We start from the raw sequence: 19,407 nt of genomic DNA, 5'->3' as shown, positions 1-19,407 counted from the left end.
TTTAAACTAGTAATACTAGTTATTTATATTAAATGTAGATATGTATGATTTATTACCATCAAGCAAAATAAGAGATATACATGCATATATATACTCAAGTGTTTATATGTACACGTTAAGCAGAAATGCATGAACACATTCACAATAAACTTGTGATCTGCACATGATATATATTAAAATATTTGCTAAATAAACATGCTGAATCTTCTGTTTCGTGCTTCCTGGCAGTATCAGAAGGAATTCAGCCTGAGCATTTTCCTAATAGATTCCAACAGGAATCTCTTTGTTAAAAAATAAGTGGCTGGGGGCGCCTGGCTGGCTCAGTTGGTGAACATGTAACTCCTGATCTTGGGGTTATAGGTTTGAGCCCCATGTTGGGTGTACAGATTACTTAAAAAATAAAATAAAATCTTAAAAAAAATAAGTGGCTGAATTTATGTAATACATTATTCACGTAGTTCTAATTATCTGAATTGCTGTACAACTTTTCTTTTATATATGTTCCTATGTGAATATTTAATTTAAAAAGATCTAAAATCCCACCTCTAGTTAACCTCTAGCTAGCTAAAGAATACAACCTCAAAGTAAGGACAAGATGAAATCATCCCAAAAGAGAGAAAAAATATTAAAGAATAACCAAAAGGCAGTATTTTAATCTCAGGCTTTTTGACCAAAATATAGTTTGTATGAGTCCAACATTAGTCATTTATCTACTGAAGAAAGCTAAGCAGAGACAAAAAGTTGGTGTCTGCTTCTATTCGCCTTTTTAAGACAAAATACAGCATTTTAAATATAAAATGTTCTAAAAAACATGTTTGAAGGCTTAATGTCTGAGTCAAACATTAGATTTACTAAAGGGACAGGAGTTTCACCGCTACAGAGACAAACTATATTTTCAACTGCTATTTATGGTTCTCTCTCAGGGGTTGCTAATTCCTAGGCCAAGCAAACCTACAACAAGCAAGCCAAGATCTTCAAAAGCTCGATGAACCCAGGGGTGAGGAGGAGTAACTAATGATGGGACCATCTCGTTGGCCCTCTTCTCACAAACCTGGGGAAAAGCCAGACTGCTTTTGCATCTGACTTCAACTGCAACCCAACACCCTACCTCACAATGCTATCCCACTTATTTCCACCTCTACTCTTGAAAGAATACTTTTGTAAGGCTAGCTTCCCTGCCAAGAACAACTATAAAAGCTAGATAAGAAATTATAAAGTACCACCTGTTTAAAAACATCAACTAGGGCAGGCAGGTCTCTAGGAATTGAGGTAGAGAGAGATTGGAGTCTTTCTTCCTCTGCCACAAAAAAAGGAGACCCCAACCAACAGATCGCCACATAAATCTCCTTCAGCAAATGCCTACTCGTGACCTAGGGCTCTTCACATTACCAGTAGACAAGAGGAAATCTGTCTACGAGGTGCTTGGCCCTACAAGGCCACAGATATTACTACTCCCACCATCTTGGGAAATATCTGCCTTTCCCCCCTTCACTGATGGCTTTCTTTACCAAGATGCTAAACATTTTAACTATGAGATCAAACTCAGCATGCGAGAGTATTCTTAGAAGTATCAAGACATGCTATGTGGACATACAGAGCTTACGAAAGCTAAACCTGTGCAAAGTCAAGGAGTGACTTTATGAGTGAAAGATCTTCATTACTCAGAAATGGAATAGAACAATCAAAATAAAACAAAAACATGATCATGAAGCTCAAAAAATAACATTAACTCTCACTACTTAATTTACTTGCAAAAAATAGTTCAGAAAATTTTTTAATCAACAGGTTTTTTTGTTTTTTTGTTTTAAAAAAAGATAGAAGGAGATGAAGAATGTAAACAGGGGTAAAAATCTTTACAAATAGTAAATATCTGTCCTGCTCATAAACCAGAGATAAACCCTGAAAAGTTTAGCTCATTTAAAAAACAAACAAACAAACAAAAACACAAAGCAAATAACCCTGTAACAAATAGCTACTGTCTGTTAGAACATGTTTGAACCTGCTTTCCCAAGCTTAATCACTAGGCAGTCTTCTACCAGCAAGTAATAACTGTTAAGTGTTTTCAAACAGGTTCACTTTCAAGCCATGAAATAAATACAAGTTAAGGAGGCTTAACACTATGAAGATAGAAATAGAAAAATTAAAAAACCCAACAATTGGGAAAAGTAACAAAAAGCTTCTAGTGCATAGTAAAAAAAAAAAAAAAAAAAAATCCATAATTAGAGTAAAATTTAAAGAACTGTCCCAGTATTTTCCAAAATGCTAGGGCCGGACTACACTGTGGAAAGGGCATCAGTAAGAGATGAAACTGCTCAGATTAACATTTCTGGATTTAACAATGTTACTGGGTAAAGTACATGGAAAAGCACAGAACACAGTTGGCTTGAAAACTTAGATCCATGACTAAAGCCATAGTTTCCACCACTGTAAAATGGGTCCAAAATCTGTGTCTCCGGGCTGTCAAAGTTTTTAAAACAATGTAGTTGTAAGAAATACTACTTAAAAATAACTTTCATTTATTTTAAGAATTGTATCCTAGGATATCTGACAAATCAAAACCCTGGTCATGTTTCTCCAAAGCTGTGTAAATTGCACCAAATCCTAAAATAAAAGCACTGTTCCCTATTCTAAAATTCAAGAATCTAACAGTAGGGGAAAAAAACCCATCAACACTAGAAAACAGTCCCTATTCTAACCATAAGAATAATCAAGCAACAGCAATCAGGATCTTGGGGGCGCCTGGGTGGTTCAGTCAGTTAAGCATCTGCCTTTGGCTCAGGTCATGATCCCGGGGTTCCTGGGATTGAGCCACATGACGGTGACGAGCTCCCTGCTCAGCGGGGAGTCTGCTTCTCCCTCTCCTGCTCCCCTTCCACCGCTCTTGCTCTCTCTTGTTATCTCCCTCTCTCAAATAAATAAATAAAATCTTAAGAAAAAAAGAAATCAAGATCTTGGAACAATGAGATTATAAGACTTTAGAAAGGAAGACCTATATTAAAGAAGCAATAGAATTCAGTGGTGAAGAGCTCAGATTTAAGAGCCAGATAGGTTACTTCAATCCTATCTCTGCCATTTACTAGGTATGCCTTTAACATCTGTGTCTGTTTCCTCATCTTCATAGTAACACCTACCTTAAAATGCTATTCCATTTACTTCCACTTCAAATACTGAAAGAATAGCTTTTACAAGACCAACTTCTCTGGCAAGAACAACTATAAAAGCTGGATGAAAATAAAAAGCTACACCTCCTCAACCCAACAAAATAGCTACTATCAGAAAACAAAACAAAACAAGAACAGAAAATAACAAGTGCTGGCAAGGGTATGAAGAAATTGGAACTCTTGAGCATTGCTGGTGGAAATGCAAAACGGTGTCGCTGCTACGGAAAACAGCACAGTGGTTACTCAAAAATTAAGAATGGAACTGCCATTATGATCTAGCAATTCCACTATCCAGGTATATGTTCAAAATAACTGAAAACAGGGTCTTAATGAAACATCTGTATACCTATGTTCACAGCAACATTATTCAAAATAGTCAAAAGGTGGAAACAACCCAGGTGTTCACTAACAGATGAATGGAAAAGCAAAATGAGGTACCCACATACAACAGAATTATTATTCGGCCTTAAAAAGGGAATTCTGACACATGCTACAACATGGATGAACCCTGAGTCACAAAAGGACAAATACTCTGTGATTCCATTTATATGAGGTATCTGGAATAGTCAAGTTCATATAAATAGAAAATACAATAATGGTGACCATGGGCTCAAGGGAGAGTGGAATGGGAAGTGACTGTTTAATGGGTACAGAGTTTGAGTTTTACAAGATGAAAAGTTCTGGAGGTGGATGGAGGTGATGGTTGCACAACAGTATGAATGTACTTATCACCTAACTGTACACTTAAAATTGGTTAAGATGATAAACTGTATGTTAAGTGCATTTTACAACAATTTAAGCAAACACACACCAACTGTTTTTAAAAGCATCAAAGAGCAACAAAGGCAACCTGGCCTCGTGGGGCCAAGATTCTAGAGAAAAGGCAAGGAAGTACACTGAAAAGAGACCAACATTCAACCTCACTCATTCCCTTGGGTCATTTGTTTTATTTGGAGGACTGGAAATGAGAGGCTAAACAGAAAGTCACAGGCAGGCTGGCTATCAAGCAGCTAGGACTTATGAAGCCAAAGTCTGAAAAGAAAGCAATGCAAAGAAGAACCAGAACTTCTGCAAGCAATTTTCATCAAGATGAAAACTGACACACCACCTAAGCACTGACAAGACAGCAAACACCAAAGACAAAGCAGCACTGGGAGTCTAAAGAGCTGAACAGAGACCGTTGGTAGACTTAGAGTGGTAAAGAGACAAGAGATGGAATTCAAGGCACAGTAACATGGAAAGCAAACTGGTAAACACCTCAGGCTTCTAGACCCCAGACGAGTAAAAATATGCCCCAGAAATAAAGGCAAACTCAAAACAGACCAACCTTAACAGAACCTAAAACCCAGCTTCAACTAGATCACGATGATTTGCCCATACAGTGCCTGCCTGCCAGAAGAAAATTACATTTCCTTTGAAGGAAGATACCATCCAGGGTCTCCCCAATTTTTCATATATAATGTTGACAAAATTTGCAGGTTTGTCCCCCACACCAAAACAAACACCCAGGAACAAATACCTAAAAGCCAAGGGGGAAAAAACTCCAGGAAGTCAAAGTATTCTAATACTCCCACCCAGGAAGTGGTTTAAAATATACACATAGATAAGGTAAACTATAAGTCAAGGATCTATGTTGTAATCTCTAACGTAACTACTAAAATAATAATAAAAGAATATATAAATATAAGTAACAGCTAACAAGGAAGGGGAAATGGATAATAAAACATACTTTTCTCCTAAATAAAGGCAAGGAAGCTGGGAAAAAACAATAAAGAAAAGGTGAGACAAACAAAAAAAAAAAAATCCAGTATGACGGCAAACTTAAACCCAAATGTATTAATAATTATACTAAACATAAATAAGCCATATGCTTCAACTTAAAACAAAGATTATCAGATGGGGTTAAAAAGCCTATTACTGTATGGTGCTTACAAATGATAAGGACACAAAAAAGTGGAAAGGAAAGGATGGGGAGAAATATGCCATACAAACACTAACAAAAAGAAAACTCATATAGTAATACTACACAAAGTAGACTTTAAGGCAAGAAGTATAGGAAATAAAGAAGGATATTTCATACAAATAAGAGTCAATTCAACAGGAAAATCAAATAGCCCTAAATTTATATTCATTTTATAACAAAAACCTCAAAATATATTAACTTTTATAAAAGGGGAAAAAGACAAATCCACAATCAATTCTAAAGATTTTAACATTTCTCGGGAGCTGACAGGACAAGCAAACAAAAATGTTTAGTAAAGATGTGGACAATTTGAATATGGTTAACAAATCTGACCACACAGATATGTATACAACACTTAATTCAACAACTGCAGACTGAAAAACCGTAATTAATTGAAATTTAAAGCTTCTCTTCAGAGACACCATGAAAAGAGAGAAAAGGCAAGCCCAGAATGGAAGACAGTATCTCTTAAACTATATAAAATATATCTACAGGGGCACCTGGGTTGCTCAGTCAGTTAAGCATCCGACTCTTGATCTCAGCTCAGGTCTTGATCTTGGATCGCGAGTTTAAGCCCCGCACTGGGCTCCACGCTAGGCGTAGAGCCTAGTTAAAAAAAACAATGAAAACATTTATCTACAAGGAACTTTTACCCAGGATATATAAAAATCTCCCACAAATTACTAAAAAACAAACAAAAATCCTATAAAAACCCACAGTTTAAAAAATGTACAAAAAAGACTTTTCCACTTTTATTTATGTTACATATCAACAAAAATCTCAAAAAAAAAAAAATAGAAGAGGACTTTCAAATTACTGTAGGGCCAGACTACTATAGAATAAACACTAAGGCATGTAATATTTTTGGTGATTTTCTAATTATCCAGGAATGATGGTGTTAAGTAACTTCTGATGACAATTAGGAAACTAAAGTCTTACCAAGTCACTCTTCAAGGAGAATTTTACTATCAGATTCAAACAAAATAAGAAAAGAAACCAGAAAACTATTCTAACATGCTTCAATAGCTTACACTTGGACCACGGAAAAAGTCAGTTCTTCAATTCCGCTTGGGGAACCAAGATTATCTGCCCGAACAGATGTCTACATCATAAAACTGCCCAATCAAAGAACTTCGAAAAAGAAATCACAGTTGTTCAGAGCAATGCTTGATAAATAATACACTCACTGTATACTTGCTGAATGAATGAATTTATCCTCATAAGCACAAAGGTGAATGAATGTTAGCTCAACTCTGGGTAAATTACCATAAATTCTGGGGGCGCCTGGGTAGCTCAGTTGGTTAAGCGTCTGACTCTTGATTTCGGCTCAGGTCATGATCTCACAGTTGTGGGACTGAGCCCCACCTCAGGCTCTGCACTAAAAGTGCAGAGTCTGCTAGAGATTATCTCCCTCTCCCTCTGCTCCTCCCCTCTGCGTGCACATGCATGTTCTCTCTAAAATAAATAAATAAAATCTTTAAAAAAGTTATCGTAAATTGTTAAGCAGAGTCAATATACATTAATTCTTCCACAGAGGTGGTACAGGCTAAGTGGTGAAAACCATGGGCTTTGAATTCAAAAAAGACTTGGATTCACTATTCAAGTAATACAGTAACTGTGTGATCTTGGCAGGTTAGCTAATCTCTCTAACCTCGATTTATCCATCTGTGAAATGGAGAGTACAATACTCACCTGAAAGGTAAGGTATTTAAAACATTTAGCACAGATATATAGCCCTGTAATAAACAGTATCTGTTATGCATTCAGAAAAGTATTTTTACTTTTTTAAAGAAATTTAAGTATACAAATTCTAGTAATAAATAAAAATTATTGCTTTCCCAAACTACTGCTTAAAAATAACAATAAAAAGGTATTTTAAGGATTAAATGAAATATACTTAAAAATGCTTAAAACAGTGCCACCAAACACTACGTGCTTTGAAAGTATTATGTGCTATTACAAGGAATAGTTTTGGGTAGACTCCTAGACAGCTGAGGCTCTTTCAACCCACTTTAGAGTTCTTAAAGAAACTGTCACCAACTTAATACTAATCTACCCTCACTTCTTGTTTTTTCCTTCATTACAAACAAGTAACTGTTCACTTTAAGTTTTAAAATGGTGTAAAACTTCAGAGTTGAAAGATCTTGAAAATTTAAAATGATCTAACCAACACATCCTCAACCAGATCCCACAGACAAGCCTCAGGGAACCCATAAACCACTTGAAATTGCATATAAAAGTATACGATGTGGTATGTAGATGCACAGATGTCTACTTTTAGTAGAGGATCCATGAATTTTGACCAAGGGTCTAAAACCCCAAAAAGATAAAAACCAGAACTCTTATCCAATAAATCTATTTTCCTTATAAATAAGTAAACAAGAGTTTTACCTAGAGAAGTAACTTAAGCAAATTAATGACAACGTAGGAACTAAAGCCAAGTGTCTCTCAATTCATCATTAAATATTTTTTCTCCACTACTCCCAATTTCCTATAGGAAACACACACACACACACACAGGAAATCTGTACACATAAGAAATTTGTACACATACATACAATATGGGACAGTCCCCTTTATGAACAAAAGTTCCATTTCCTTTACTACCTCAAGAAATATGTGCTCTATTTCTGACTACACCAGAGGGCCTACTTCATGCTGAATAAATACTTGCCTCCCTAAAGTCAACCTCACGGACTGCTACATCATCATTGCAAACACACAAAACCAGTTCATAGGGCATGGTAATCAAGGGGTTTGTGGGTCTATCAATTTGTTAGAAACAGTAACTGAGATGGAAGGCAAGTTAGAAATCCTAATTATCAAGCGTAACACTCTTCAACCTTTACAGTATTTATGATGATGTGCTGGGGTTTTTTTGTTGTTGTTGTTGTTGTTGTTTTTTTTACACAAAGGTCTAGTACTTGGTTTGGAATCTAACCACAAAAAGATGCCAAGGTATTTATATTGTCAGTCACAAATGCAAAAACTACAGCACAGATGGGGAAAGCATGTGTTTCCAGAGTCAGGAAAAATATTGAACAGGTGTGAAGCTTAATAATCTTAAAGCCACTGGATCCTATTTTCTATTATTTTGTACTTAAGATGACATTTTAAAAGCAGAGAAGGTACCAAAAAGACTCTTAAGCAACCTATCTGTGCTCTTCCAGAATAAAGCTTTTTCCAAATTTCTCTAAATGTGCAATCTAGAATGCTGTAAAGAAGAAACGTTTTTTGAACTTAAAGCCTCAAAACCTACAGGCGAAAACATGGACAAGAATTTCAGCATCTCAATGTTCTCACCCTATCTTCTGAGTTCCCAAAACACACAAATCCTTGGTAGCTTCAGCAAATAGCTTACTTCTCTCAACTCTGCTTCCTGCCACCTATTACCATTGGTAACTCCCAACACTGACAAGAATGACCAATCTGACACACTATTTACAGGTGCCTAAATATTCACCTGCATCTTTATCAGGATTCCCCTTTCACTCCCATATTGATATGGGCAAACCTTGAACCTCATCATTAGAAGACACCAAATATCTCTGGCACTAGAGATCTTCTTTTTCCTCCTACATTTCCTACTTTGTTACACTGAAAGGAACCTGCTCCTTGCTCTCACCAGGTCTCCAGGTCTACTGATCCCTAATCCCTAAAACCTCTATTTCCTGCGATCTTATGACTCAGATGCCTACTTATTAAAGAGCACAGACCCACAATCAACCATTTCAGTAATGCCACTACCTTAGAATTCTCCCCTTTACCCAATAAGGCTAATTCTATCGGAACATTCTTGTCTAAGACTGCCAAATACACCTGGAAAAAGTACAAACTCTGATCACCTCTACTACGTAACTTTGCCAAGTCACCTAAATTATCCCCTCACAACTACAGATGATCCCTTTATTTACAGAGAGCTGACCCCAGCACAGGGGATACTCCCAACTTTTTCCTTGCGTTAGAGTCCTATTATTGCTGAATACATGACCACAAATTTAGTAGCTTACTACTTTTTCACAGTTCCAGAGTTCAGAAGACTAAAATCAGTTTCCCTGGACTAAAGTCAAGATGTCAGCAGGGCTGATTCCTTTTAGAGGATCTGAGGGGAGAGCCCACTTCCTTGCCTTTTTTCAGCTTTTAGTGGCTACCTGTATTCCTTATTTATAGCCCCTCCTCCATCTTCAAAGCCTATCACTCCAATCTTTGCTTCTGTCAACAACACATCACCTCCATCTCCTACTGACCCTCCTTTTGTAATGACCCTGTGATTCCACTGGGCCCACAGTCCACCTAGGACAATCTCCTCATCTCAAAATCCTTAACCTAATCACACCTGCAAAGTTCCTTTTGCCCTATAAAGTAACAATCCCTAGGTTCCAGACACTAGTCATGGGCATTTCTGGGGGATCATTATTCAGCCTACAACATTCTTCAACACCTCGCATACTTCAGTCACCCTAAACCAATGGTCCCACCTTCTACTTTACAAAGGAGACCAAGAGCATCAAAAGTTCCTCAGCTTCTCTCCTCTTCACAAAGTTATTGCTACATTCTGCTTGACCTCTTTACTCATCCTCAATGACTTTCCAAATAGATAGCTCAAAGAAGCAGCGACCCTCCCTTCCTGGGTTAACTCATCCTGTGCCTATGAATTGACAGCCTCCAACCTTTAAGGAAAACCTGCAATACCATATATTATATAGCTCTGCTATTTGTGAAAACGACTAGAAATATGGACAAATTCAAGTAAAAAAATGAAAATAAAGTAACCATAGTTTTATGCAGAAAATTTCTCTACTAACCCTATATATCACACCAGAAAATGTTTTTCTATTTCCTTTGCCATTAATTCTAATTGCTCAAAAGTAGCCTATAGAATACCATCTATAAACTTTATTTCCCTTCATATTCATTTTTATAGTTTAAAAAGTAAAATTAACTGAATAGTAACATATACTTATGAGTTATATTGACAATTAAAGCTATTATAGAACCAGGACAAATTTTCTTGTAAAATGTTCAAATCTTTCTCCAATCATTAATCTTTTAAACAATTAAAATTGAAAATGGAACTTTTACTAAGTATTCCCAAACCAGTCTTAGAAGTTCAACATGCAAGTGTCCAACATATTAGGAAGGGGTGGAGTGGCAGAAACTACAAGTGACATGTTACATCAGGAGACACGTACACTTTTCTTTTTGGAACACTGAACATGTCACACAACAAAGTTATGTGGAACAAAGTGTGACCAGTGGCTGCCTCCATATAACCAATGATTCCATTTTCAAGAGTCACTGTGTCCCACTGTATCTATACATCAAGGCTGATGCAAGACATTTTGTACACAGACACCTCCTTGTCAAAAGTCAGCTAATGGAGTAGGTGGTAGGTGGGTAGACAGTGAAGCATCTTCTGTCTTCCCTCTCTGAGCCTGAGATCTAAAATTCCAACAGTTACAGCTGGTATTCATTGTCAGAAGATAACTGTCTAGGATTCATGACGGTACAACCAGTATGCTTCAGATATATGCCCTATCTAGCAGGTTATGTCATCTGAGAAGTCTGGAATCAGGTAAAACTCTTCAAAGAAAATGTAGACATCAACAGGAAAATGTCTTTAGATTTTTGGCAATTAAAAGCATTTACCAAAGTAAATGTTCTTGACCAAAGTATTGGTTACATAAATGCATATGTTTGTCAAAATAATTTTTAACTCCAGTTCTGCACATTTCAATGTATAAAATTTTACCTTAATTTTAAAAAGCACTTATTTAATTAAGCCCAGAATACTAAGCATAAAAAGGCAAAATAAAGAGAATGAAGACTATGAAAATAAAAGGATTCTATCTTGTGGAATGTGAAGATATCAACACTTTAATTTCTCTCCAAATCCTCAATACCATGTATTTTTTAAAGATTTTATTATTTGAGAAAGAGAGAGTACAAGGGGAGGCAGAGAGGGACAAGCAAACTCCCTGCTGAGTGGGGAGCCCTATGTGGGTGGTTCCTAGGATCCTGAGATCAGGACCTGAGCCGAAATCAAGAGTCGGATGCTTAACTGACTGAGCCACCCAGGCACCCCAACGATAGCATATTTTTTAAAAAGATTATTTATTTATTTATTTGAGAAAGAAAGTGCTGGCGCACGCAAGCCAGCACAAGGTAGGGAGGGGCAGAGGGAGAAGCAGACTCCCCTGAGCAGGGAGCCAGATGCGGCTAGATCCCAGGACACTGAGATCATGACCTGAGCTGAAGGCAGACAAACAATAGCGTATTTTTAAAAAGCATTTTGTAAAAGTGTAATCTATAACCTATTAAAAAGATTCTGTGTACATTTATTTATTCAAGTCACACGTGAGTACCTAGTTTGTGCAAGGAGCTGTGCTAGGTGTTGGGGACACAGTGGTGACAAGACCCTGGCCTCTCCTCATAAAGTTCAGTCTAATGGGGAAACAAGGCCCTAAAGAGTTGTTAATAATGATTGTGATAAATGCTACAAAGGAAGAGCACTGGGTACAATGAGAGCAACTGCGGCCAGTAGGCAGTACGCACTATAGGTCAGTGGAAAGCTTACCAGAAATTTAAGCTAAGACTTAAGGGATAAGTAGGAGCAAATCACATAAAAAGAGGAAACATTCTAGAAACATTTCCACACAGAAGACATGTGAAGATTTCAAGATGAGAGATAAGAATTTCAACAGGGCAGTAACTTGATCATGTGCTTTCAAATAATCACTCTAGGAGCAATATGGAAAAAAGAAGAGCAAGGAGCAGAATGAATGTTATAAGACTAGTCACTGAATACTCCAAGAGAGAAATGAAGGTGCTTTCTAGTTGGGTAGTTATAAAAATGGAAAAACTGCAGATTCTAGAAATATATGATGTAGGGAGAAGAGAAGACACTGACAAGAGTAATTCCCAGGTTTCTGGCATGAACAAATGGAATGATATCAATTATGCATTCATTTGGAAATGCCAAGTTTGAAGTACCTCTCAGACAACAAAGGTAGCCATCAACCTGACAAATGAATATAACAAATCTGAATCTCAGAAAATGAGGCTGGAGATGCTATCTGGAAATCATCCGCACAGAGGCACTAACTGAAGCTATGGAAGTAACTGAGATGAACCAGGAGATGGAAGTCCAGGTTACTAAGCCCTAAGAATGCTTCTATTTAAAGGGCAGAGAAGGAGGAGTAGCTGAGAAGGAACAGTCGGAAAGGTAGGAGGCATACCGAAGGAGTGCTATGTCACTGAAACCAAGGACCCAGCATGTGAGAAGAAGAGTAGTCAACTGTGCCCAATGCTGCGGAAAAAAATCAAGGAGCATGAGGATTCCCAGTGATCTCTGCCTTCAGAGATGTGCAGACATGGTGATCCTCGTAAGAGCAAGACTGAACAGCATAATTGAGGAAGAAGCTTAACTGGCACATATTCAAAGTGAATCAAAGATGAGAAAAGGGAGATAGCCAAGGGTCAACATTTCTTATGAGACATTTGCCTGTGAATGGCAATGAGAGACCCTGGGAGGCAGCACAGGGGCCCAACAGAAAATTTAGTATAATTTTATTCTGAGGATGTGAGTGGCCTCAACATGTCTCATGCTGATGAATAAGACTTAGTAAAAAGGTAGAACCTGAAAATACTTCAGGGTTTTGACAAGGTAGAAAGGGATGTGATCCAGCTTAGCACAGGAGGAAAACAGGAGAGGGGAGACAATGCCTCCATTAAAACAGGCGGGAAAAGGAAAAACACAAAAGGGAGAAAATACAGATAAAACTCTGGATATAGTGGGAAGAAATGAACACAGGTTCCCCCTGATGCTTGCTCTTTCCTCTGAGAAGTGCAAGGCAAGATCATTTAAGAGTGCAGAGGCTGGAGAGCTGGAGCTTTGAAGAGAAACTAGTAGAGGGAAAATGAGACCACTGTACAGTGTGAAGGGTCAACTGGAGGCTTGTGACAAAGGACAAATGGTGGCACTGACTACCCTGTGTGGAGTTTCCTCCAGCAGAGGCCCAGGAAAGGTAAGTTGCTGGGTTTATCCAGGGCTGTGGTACTAACAGATGGGTTTGATGAAAGGATGAAGGGACAAGAAACCTTAATCCTAGTGATTAAGGATTTTTACTGAGCACATTACTATGGTCCACGTGCTATTAAGTGCTGTACTTGAAGGCACCTTCAAGCCTAATGGCTACCCTACCCAATGAGCACAGTATTATTTTCATTTTATAAATGAGGAAGCTGAGGAATAAACTAATTAGTTTCTTGACTATGGTCACATAACAGTCAAGATTCAAGGTTAGACATTTCATTTGGGAATCCTCTCCCCCACCCCCACCCCCCAAAAGGGAACTGAAATAAAACAAAATTTTTTGTTTTTTAAAGGTTTTATTTATTTGACAGAGAGAGACACAGCGAGAGAGGAAACACAAGCAGGGGGAGTGGGAGAGGGAGAAGCAGGCTTCCCACGGAGCAGGGAGCCCGATGCGGGTTTCGATCCCAGGACCCTGGGATCATGACCTGAGCCGAAAGCAGACGCTTAACGACTGGGCCACCCAGGCACCCCAAAAACAGAAATTTTTAAAACAAAATTATGTTAAGAGTGTGTGTATAATTTTTAAAAACTTATTTTATCAACAGAATAATGGACCATGAAATTACAAGTGGTTTTCTATTTTAGTGTTTGTTAGTGTTAAAATTTAAAGACTCATCAAATCCAGAACTTAAGGAGAACAGTATAAGCTAACTTATTTCACAATTATATCCCAGGCACTATATGTTTTCATATGCTATCTCATTTACCTCAAAATGTCAGCACAGAATGAACCTATATCCTGAAGAGGAAAATGACACTCAGAAAGGCTAAATACTGTTATACTTTTTATCAACCCCTGAAAAATGAAGTAGCCTCTCCCTGACCCCCTTTGCCACTAAGCCCTATAAAACCAGGGGTAATAGGCCTGACTGCATTCTCTGAGCAGAACAAAAAACTCCACAGCTGTTTGCTCTCATTGGAAATTCTTTCCAACCATTGCTTTATTCTATCAAGTGAAAGAAACTAGGAAATGCTCTTGCCATTATAACTAAAATCAAACTAAAGAAACTGAAAATAAAAATGTGAAAAGCAGAGAGTAAAACCTTAGAAGAAAATCGTATGTCCAACTCCCAAATATAAACACTGAAGTAACAAGAAAAGTTATTTGACTTGTTAATTTTGCACTGACACAGTAATTAAGCTTGATGAATCTAGCTTCATCTATAACCACACAAAGGTAAGAAAAAACTCGACAGTTTAATTTCCTTGAAAGTTATTAAACAGCTTAGCGCATGTCAATGTTTTCCAAAATGCCTTGCTGAATTTATTTTTCTAGACTGACAAAAACAAAAAACAGTAATAGGTAAGAAATGGAAATGTATCTGAATAACATACATACTGCAAAGATTTATTAGGACAGCAGCTGTAGAGTATAATTACTACAAGCATATTTGTATAAAATGACACCGCCATCATTGAAGATATAAGAACATTAGGTCTTAAAATCTTGTAAGAGAATACATCTCTCATGCTGTCATTCAACCGTTAGTCGAAAAGAGATGTTTTAGTAAGGTTTTCAACATTTTCCATTTTGAAATACAAGTGCTGTACACCAAGAAAAAAATTAAGACTTTTCTCTTTCAGTCTTCCATTCTTATCATTAAATATATGAACAATTAAGATTCTACCTCATATAAGCTAAGGCTGGTCCCTGCAAAGGAAATATTGTTTATTTTTTTAAAAAAATAACACCTTCCACACTGACCTGTACCATCCAACTAAACGTAGCAGAAAGAAGAAAGACACTGTGGTTTGAAATGCCTAACTTCTTAAAGGAAAAACAAAAAAGCTCTACTTACCATATACATTAGTATGTCTCTAATCATCACCATAGCTGTTTGATGATCATTCCAAGCTTGATTTAGCGTTTGAAGAAAGTTGTTATTCAATGAATTTAGTACATCTTCTCGCACCTATTAACAGAAGAGTTCATTAAAGTTTGTTTACACACACACACACACACACAACATGCATTCTCATACGTATACATGCACATATCTGTTCAATAAAATGACGTGGAATCTTCAATTTTACATCAAAGAAATAGGTTATAGGCCAGTAGAAACATTTTAAGCTATAATATAACCTAAATAGAGATAACTAACAAATGTGTTGTATAGTCCAGACCCATCTCCTGATCTCCAGAATCATAAAGCAACCTCCTGAGCATTTCTCAACCCTCCAACAACCTAACATCACAGTCAAAATAAAATCCTAAATATTTATAAGGAACTACAGGGCCCCAGAGAACTGGCCCCAGGCTACTGCTCCAACTAAATTTCCTACTACACCTCCCCTTCCCCATCTTTGTAGAATGGTTGAAAATGTTGATTTTGGAATCAAACTACTGGGCTCAACTCCAGCTCCCTGACTAGCTGTGTCACTTTGGGTAGATTATTTCATCTCTGTGCCTCAGTTTCCTTACAGGTGAAACAGTATCCATTTCGTAGAACTGTTGTAAGGGCTAAATGAACACTAGTGACACACTCAGAACAGTGTCTGGCACTCAGTCAACACTTACTGAGCATAAACTATTAACTCAGTATGCTCCGGCTACAGTGGAGCTGCAACCAGCAACTGTGTTCTACCCTTTCTTCTGCGCGTTTCACACAGCTTACGCCCTCATTTTTTCTGCCCAAGTTTCACTTCCAGAGAGGTCTTTCTTGACCACTCTATTTCAAACAACTTCTATACCCACTCTTCACCCTACACTAATTTTTCCTCACAGTACTTGTCACTGCCTACTGTTTTACAAATGTATTCACTTACTGTTCCTGTCACTAAAATGCAAGATCCACAGCAGCAGGGATTTTGTCTTTTCCATGGGTGCTTCCCACACCTAGAACAGCACCTGGCATCTAGAAGACCCTTTACTTCATTCATCCTACCCGTCAAAACCATGATCCACCACCACCAAGGTAAGCTTTCTCAGTATACCTATCTTTGCACATCACGTTGCCTTGAGTCTGAAATGCCTTCCTAATGCAATCCTGCTAAGACTACTCAGGCTTCAAGAATTCCTTTCCATAGTCTACAAGCATATTGCCACCTTCTCCAATAAGAGGTTCCTGACTACCACTACCACTACCACTACCACTACTTCCTGCTATGCCATCTGTCCAATGGTATGACTACTGACTAGAAAACTGAATTCAGACTCTGGTTCTAGCTTTATCAAGAAGAAGCAGTTTGTCCTCTAAGTTCCTGTAACACTTGGGGACTATACTGCCAACCTCTCTAATTATTCCAACCCACCCAATCCTCCATGGTCTAGCTCAACTCATAATTCCAGCCTAACCAGACATGTTCTAGCTCCAAACACCTGTAGTAGTGATTAAAGATTTTTAGGTTGGGGAGAATCTGAAGTCATGGTGTTTTGTGAGAAACAAATTATTTAATATGTGTCGAGTATATAGATATCTATAAACCTGAATTATAAACAGTAAATAAAGTGTCACTGCATATTAGTACTAGTATAAACGAGTATAAACAAGTGGTTACAAGTGCCAAAGACTGGAAAAAAAAATACACAAAACACACTATTCCCAACAAATGAGAGAATAAATTCAAACTGAGAAAACTGTATCTAATTTTTCTTATATATTAGAGGAAAAACAGCCGTCAAGAGATTTTAGTGATGGAACAGTATGTCTGTTGCACTAAACGTGTAGTATGAAAACCACTAGCCTATACCACATAATTACATAATCTTTTGTTCATAAGACTAATAATCTCCTTGACTTCAAAATACATCACCCATAAATATGACTATATCAAAAGTGATAAACACTCATGTAGGTTCGTAGACAGTACCATGTTAAACAAATACTTTTTGTAAAGTGGATACTAAATCATTTATTCCAACTCGTTAAGCCTGGCACTTGTCAGATGCAAATTCCCATGACAGCTAACACTAAAAAAAACCCTACAAACAAAATATGCCTATTTATAAAATTCCTCACCAATCTTCATATTCTTTCAGTGAACCACTGAATTTTGAGTAGCAATTAAATCAATGACAATACCAGAGAAACTGTACTACATGAAAAAAATATATTCTGAACATCAGAACATCTAGCAATTAATTATTCTTAAGGACTTAAGTGAACTTCTGTATACCCTTCTATTATAACGTCAAGTTACATGTTAACAAAGTCACCCTAATTTTGAAATGCAAAAATGTACCTGGTATTATCTGTTAGATGAATGAAAAACTGACCACTTAAATTTTTAAAAGTTACCAAAGAAGACGTGTGTCCTAAAATTACTGATTTATATACACTTTAAAATAAAATATCTCAAGTATTTATGTAACATTTATACTTATATCAGCCTTTCAACAAAATAAAAATGTGATCAACTAGCACAATGTGTCATAAACGATAAAACTGCTTTATTTGCATCATACTTCAAAACATTATCCTGACAAATCAATAACAATGAATTTTACTTAGCAGAAAATAGCTGCTATTAATTTTGTTATATTTAGTTTGATTTTTACTGTTGAAGTTAGACGTGGTTGGTCATGGATCTGCTTTGGCCAACGACTTAAGCAGAAATGACACATCATTTTTACATAATGTAAACTTTACCATCTTAGTAATTTTTAAGTGTAAAATTCAGTGGTATTAAATACATTCACAACAGTTAACCTGTCACAGGACATGGGAGTTCTAAGAGGTACCCCAGAAGATCTCCTGCTTGTCAGATATACTGTTATATTTATTTTTGAGTGATTATGCGCGCGCACGCACACACACACACACACACACACACACACACACACACATACAGACATAGGACTATAAGACATAAAATAAATGCTTTAGATAAACTTGCTGCCTTCTCCTAATTATTCAGATCACTCTATGAACAAATAATTCTTCCCCTAATGCTGCCTCAGAAAACTGTCCTTCTACTCTTGATACATGAAAAATGAACAAATATTTGTTCAAATATACATAATAAAAGGTAGGAATGAGATGAAAATTCAACCTTTATGAAGGTTAAAATGCGCTTTTTAAAAGGTAAGGTTGCATATAAACCAAAAACACATTAAGTGGGGGATAAAAAGATTTAACCCTTATTTTACAAATTGTTAACAGAATACAGAAAATTTGGAATTGGGCTCAGTCTGTGTGTGAATAACATTGTTAATCTCACACCCTAATAATCATCATTAGTTTTTGCATCAGCAAAGGCAAACAGGAAGGGACCCTGCTACAGAGGTAGTACCAGTACCAAAGGGGGCCCGCAGATCAGGTATATCCAGCATTATTATATAAGAAAAGCTACAAAAAGGTTACCCAGGTGAAGAGCTGGAATTTGAAGGGCAAAACAATGAAAAACAGGCAACAAAGCCATGGAAACTGAGAGTCGGATGGGACCAGCTGTGACAAGGCTAAAATGAGTGGTTGAAAACTGATGGCTTGTTCAGGGCACTTAGCCTTGCACAAAGCAAGGTACAGACAGTAGTCAAGAGCAGTAGATCATGAACCTGGCAGAGAATTAGAATCACCTGAAGAGCAACAGATTTTGCTCAAGAGAATGAGATGACAAGACACAGACTGAGAGAAAATATTTGCAAAAGGTGTATCTGGTCACAATGGCATATTATGCAGCCATCAAAAGGAATGAGATCTTGCCATTTGCAATGACGTGGATGGAACTGGAGGGTGTTATGCTGAGTGAAATAAGTCAATCAGAGAAAGACATGTATCATATGACCTCACTGATATGAGGAATTCTTAATCTCAGGAACAAACTGAGGGTTGCTGGAGTGGTCGGGGGTGGAAGGGAGGGGGTGGCTGGGTGATAGACATTGGGGAAGATATGTGCTACGGTGAGCGCTGTGAATTGTGTAAGACTGTTGAATCACAGATCTGAAACAAATAATGCAACATATTCTAAGAAAAAAGAAAAAGAAGAAGATAGCAGGAGAGGAAGAATGAAGGGGAGTAAGTCAGAGGGGGAGACGAACCAGGAGAGATGATGGACTCTGAAAAACAAACTGAGGTTTCTAGAGGGGAGGAGGGTAGGGGGATGGGTTAGCCTGGTGATGGGTATTAAAGAGGGCACATTCTGCATGGAGCACTGGGTGTTATGAACAAACAATGAATCATGGAACACTACACCAAAACAAATTATGTAATATATGGTGATTAACATAACAATAACAAAATTAA

General features: G+C 37.3%; 1 protein-coding gene across 1 annotated transcript in view; it reads right to left on the bottom strand.

The window, feature by feature from the left end:
- CUL3 (cullin 3) overlaps positions 1-19,407 on the bottom strand; it is a 90,531-nt gene that overhangs the window by 33,910 nt on the left and 37,214 nt on the right. The window contains exon 3 of the mRNA XM_028105120.2: positions 15,022-15,135. Coding sequence (XP_027960921.1) covers positions 15,022-15,135 — 114 coding nt within the window. The remainder of the gene's footprint in view (positions 1-15,021; positions 15,136-19,407) is intronic.

This window comes from Eumetopias jubatus, unplaced genomic scaffold (genome assembly GCF_037043125.1).
Source record: "Eumetopias jubatus isolate StellerSeaLion01/CBP00866 unplaced genomic scaffold, mEumJub1_p1.0 scaffold_3, whole genome shotgun sequence".
Taxonomy (NCBI): domain Eukaryota; kingdom Metazoa; phylum Chordata; class Mammalia; order Carnivora; family Otariidae; genus Eumetopias; species Eumetopias jubatus.
This window is presented reverse-complemented; position numbering and strand designations above follow the sequence as displayed.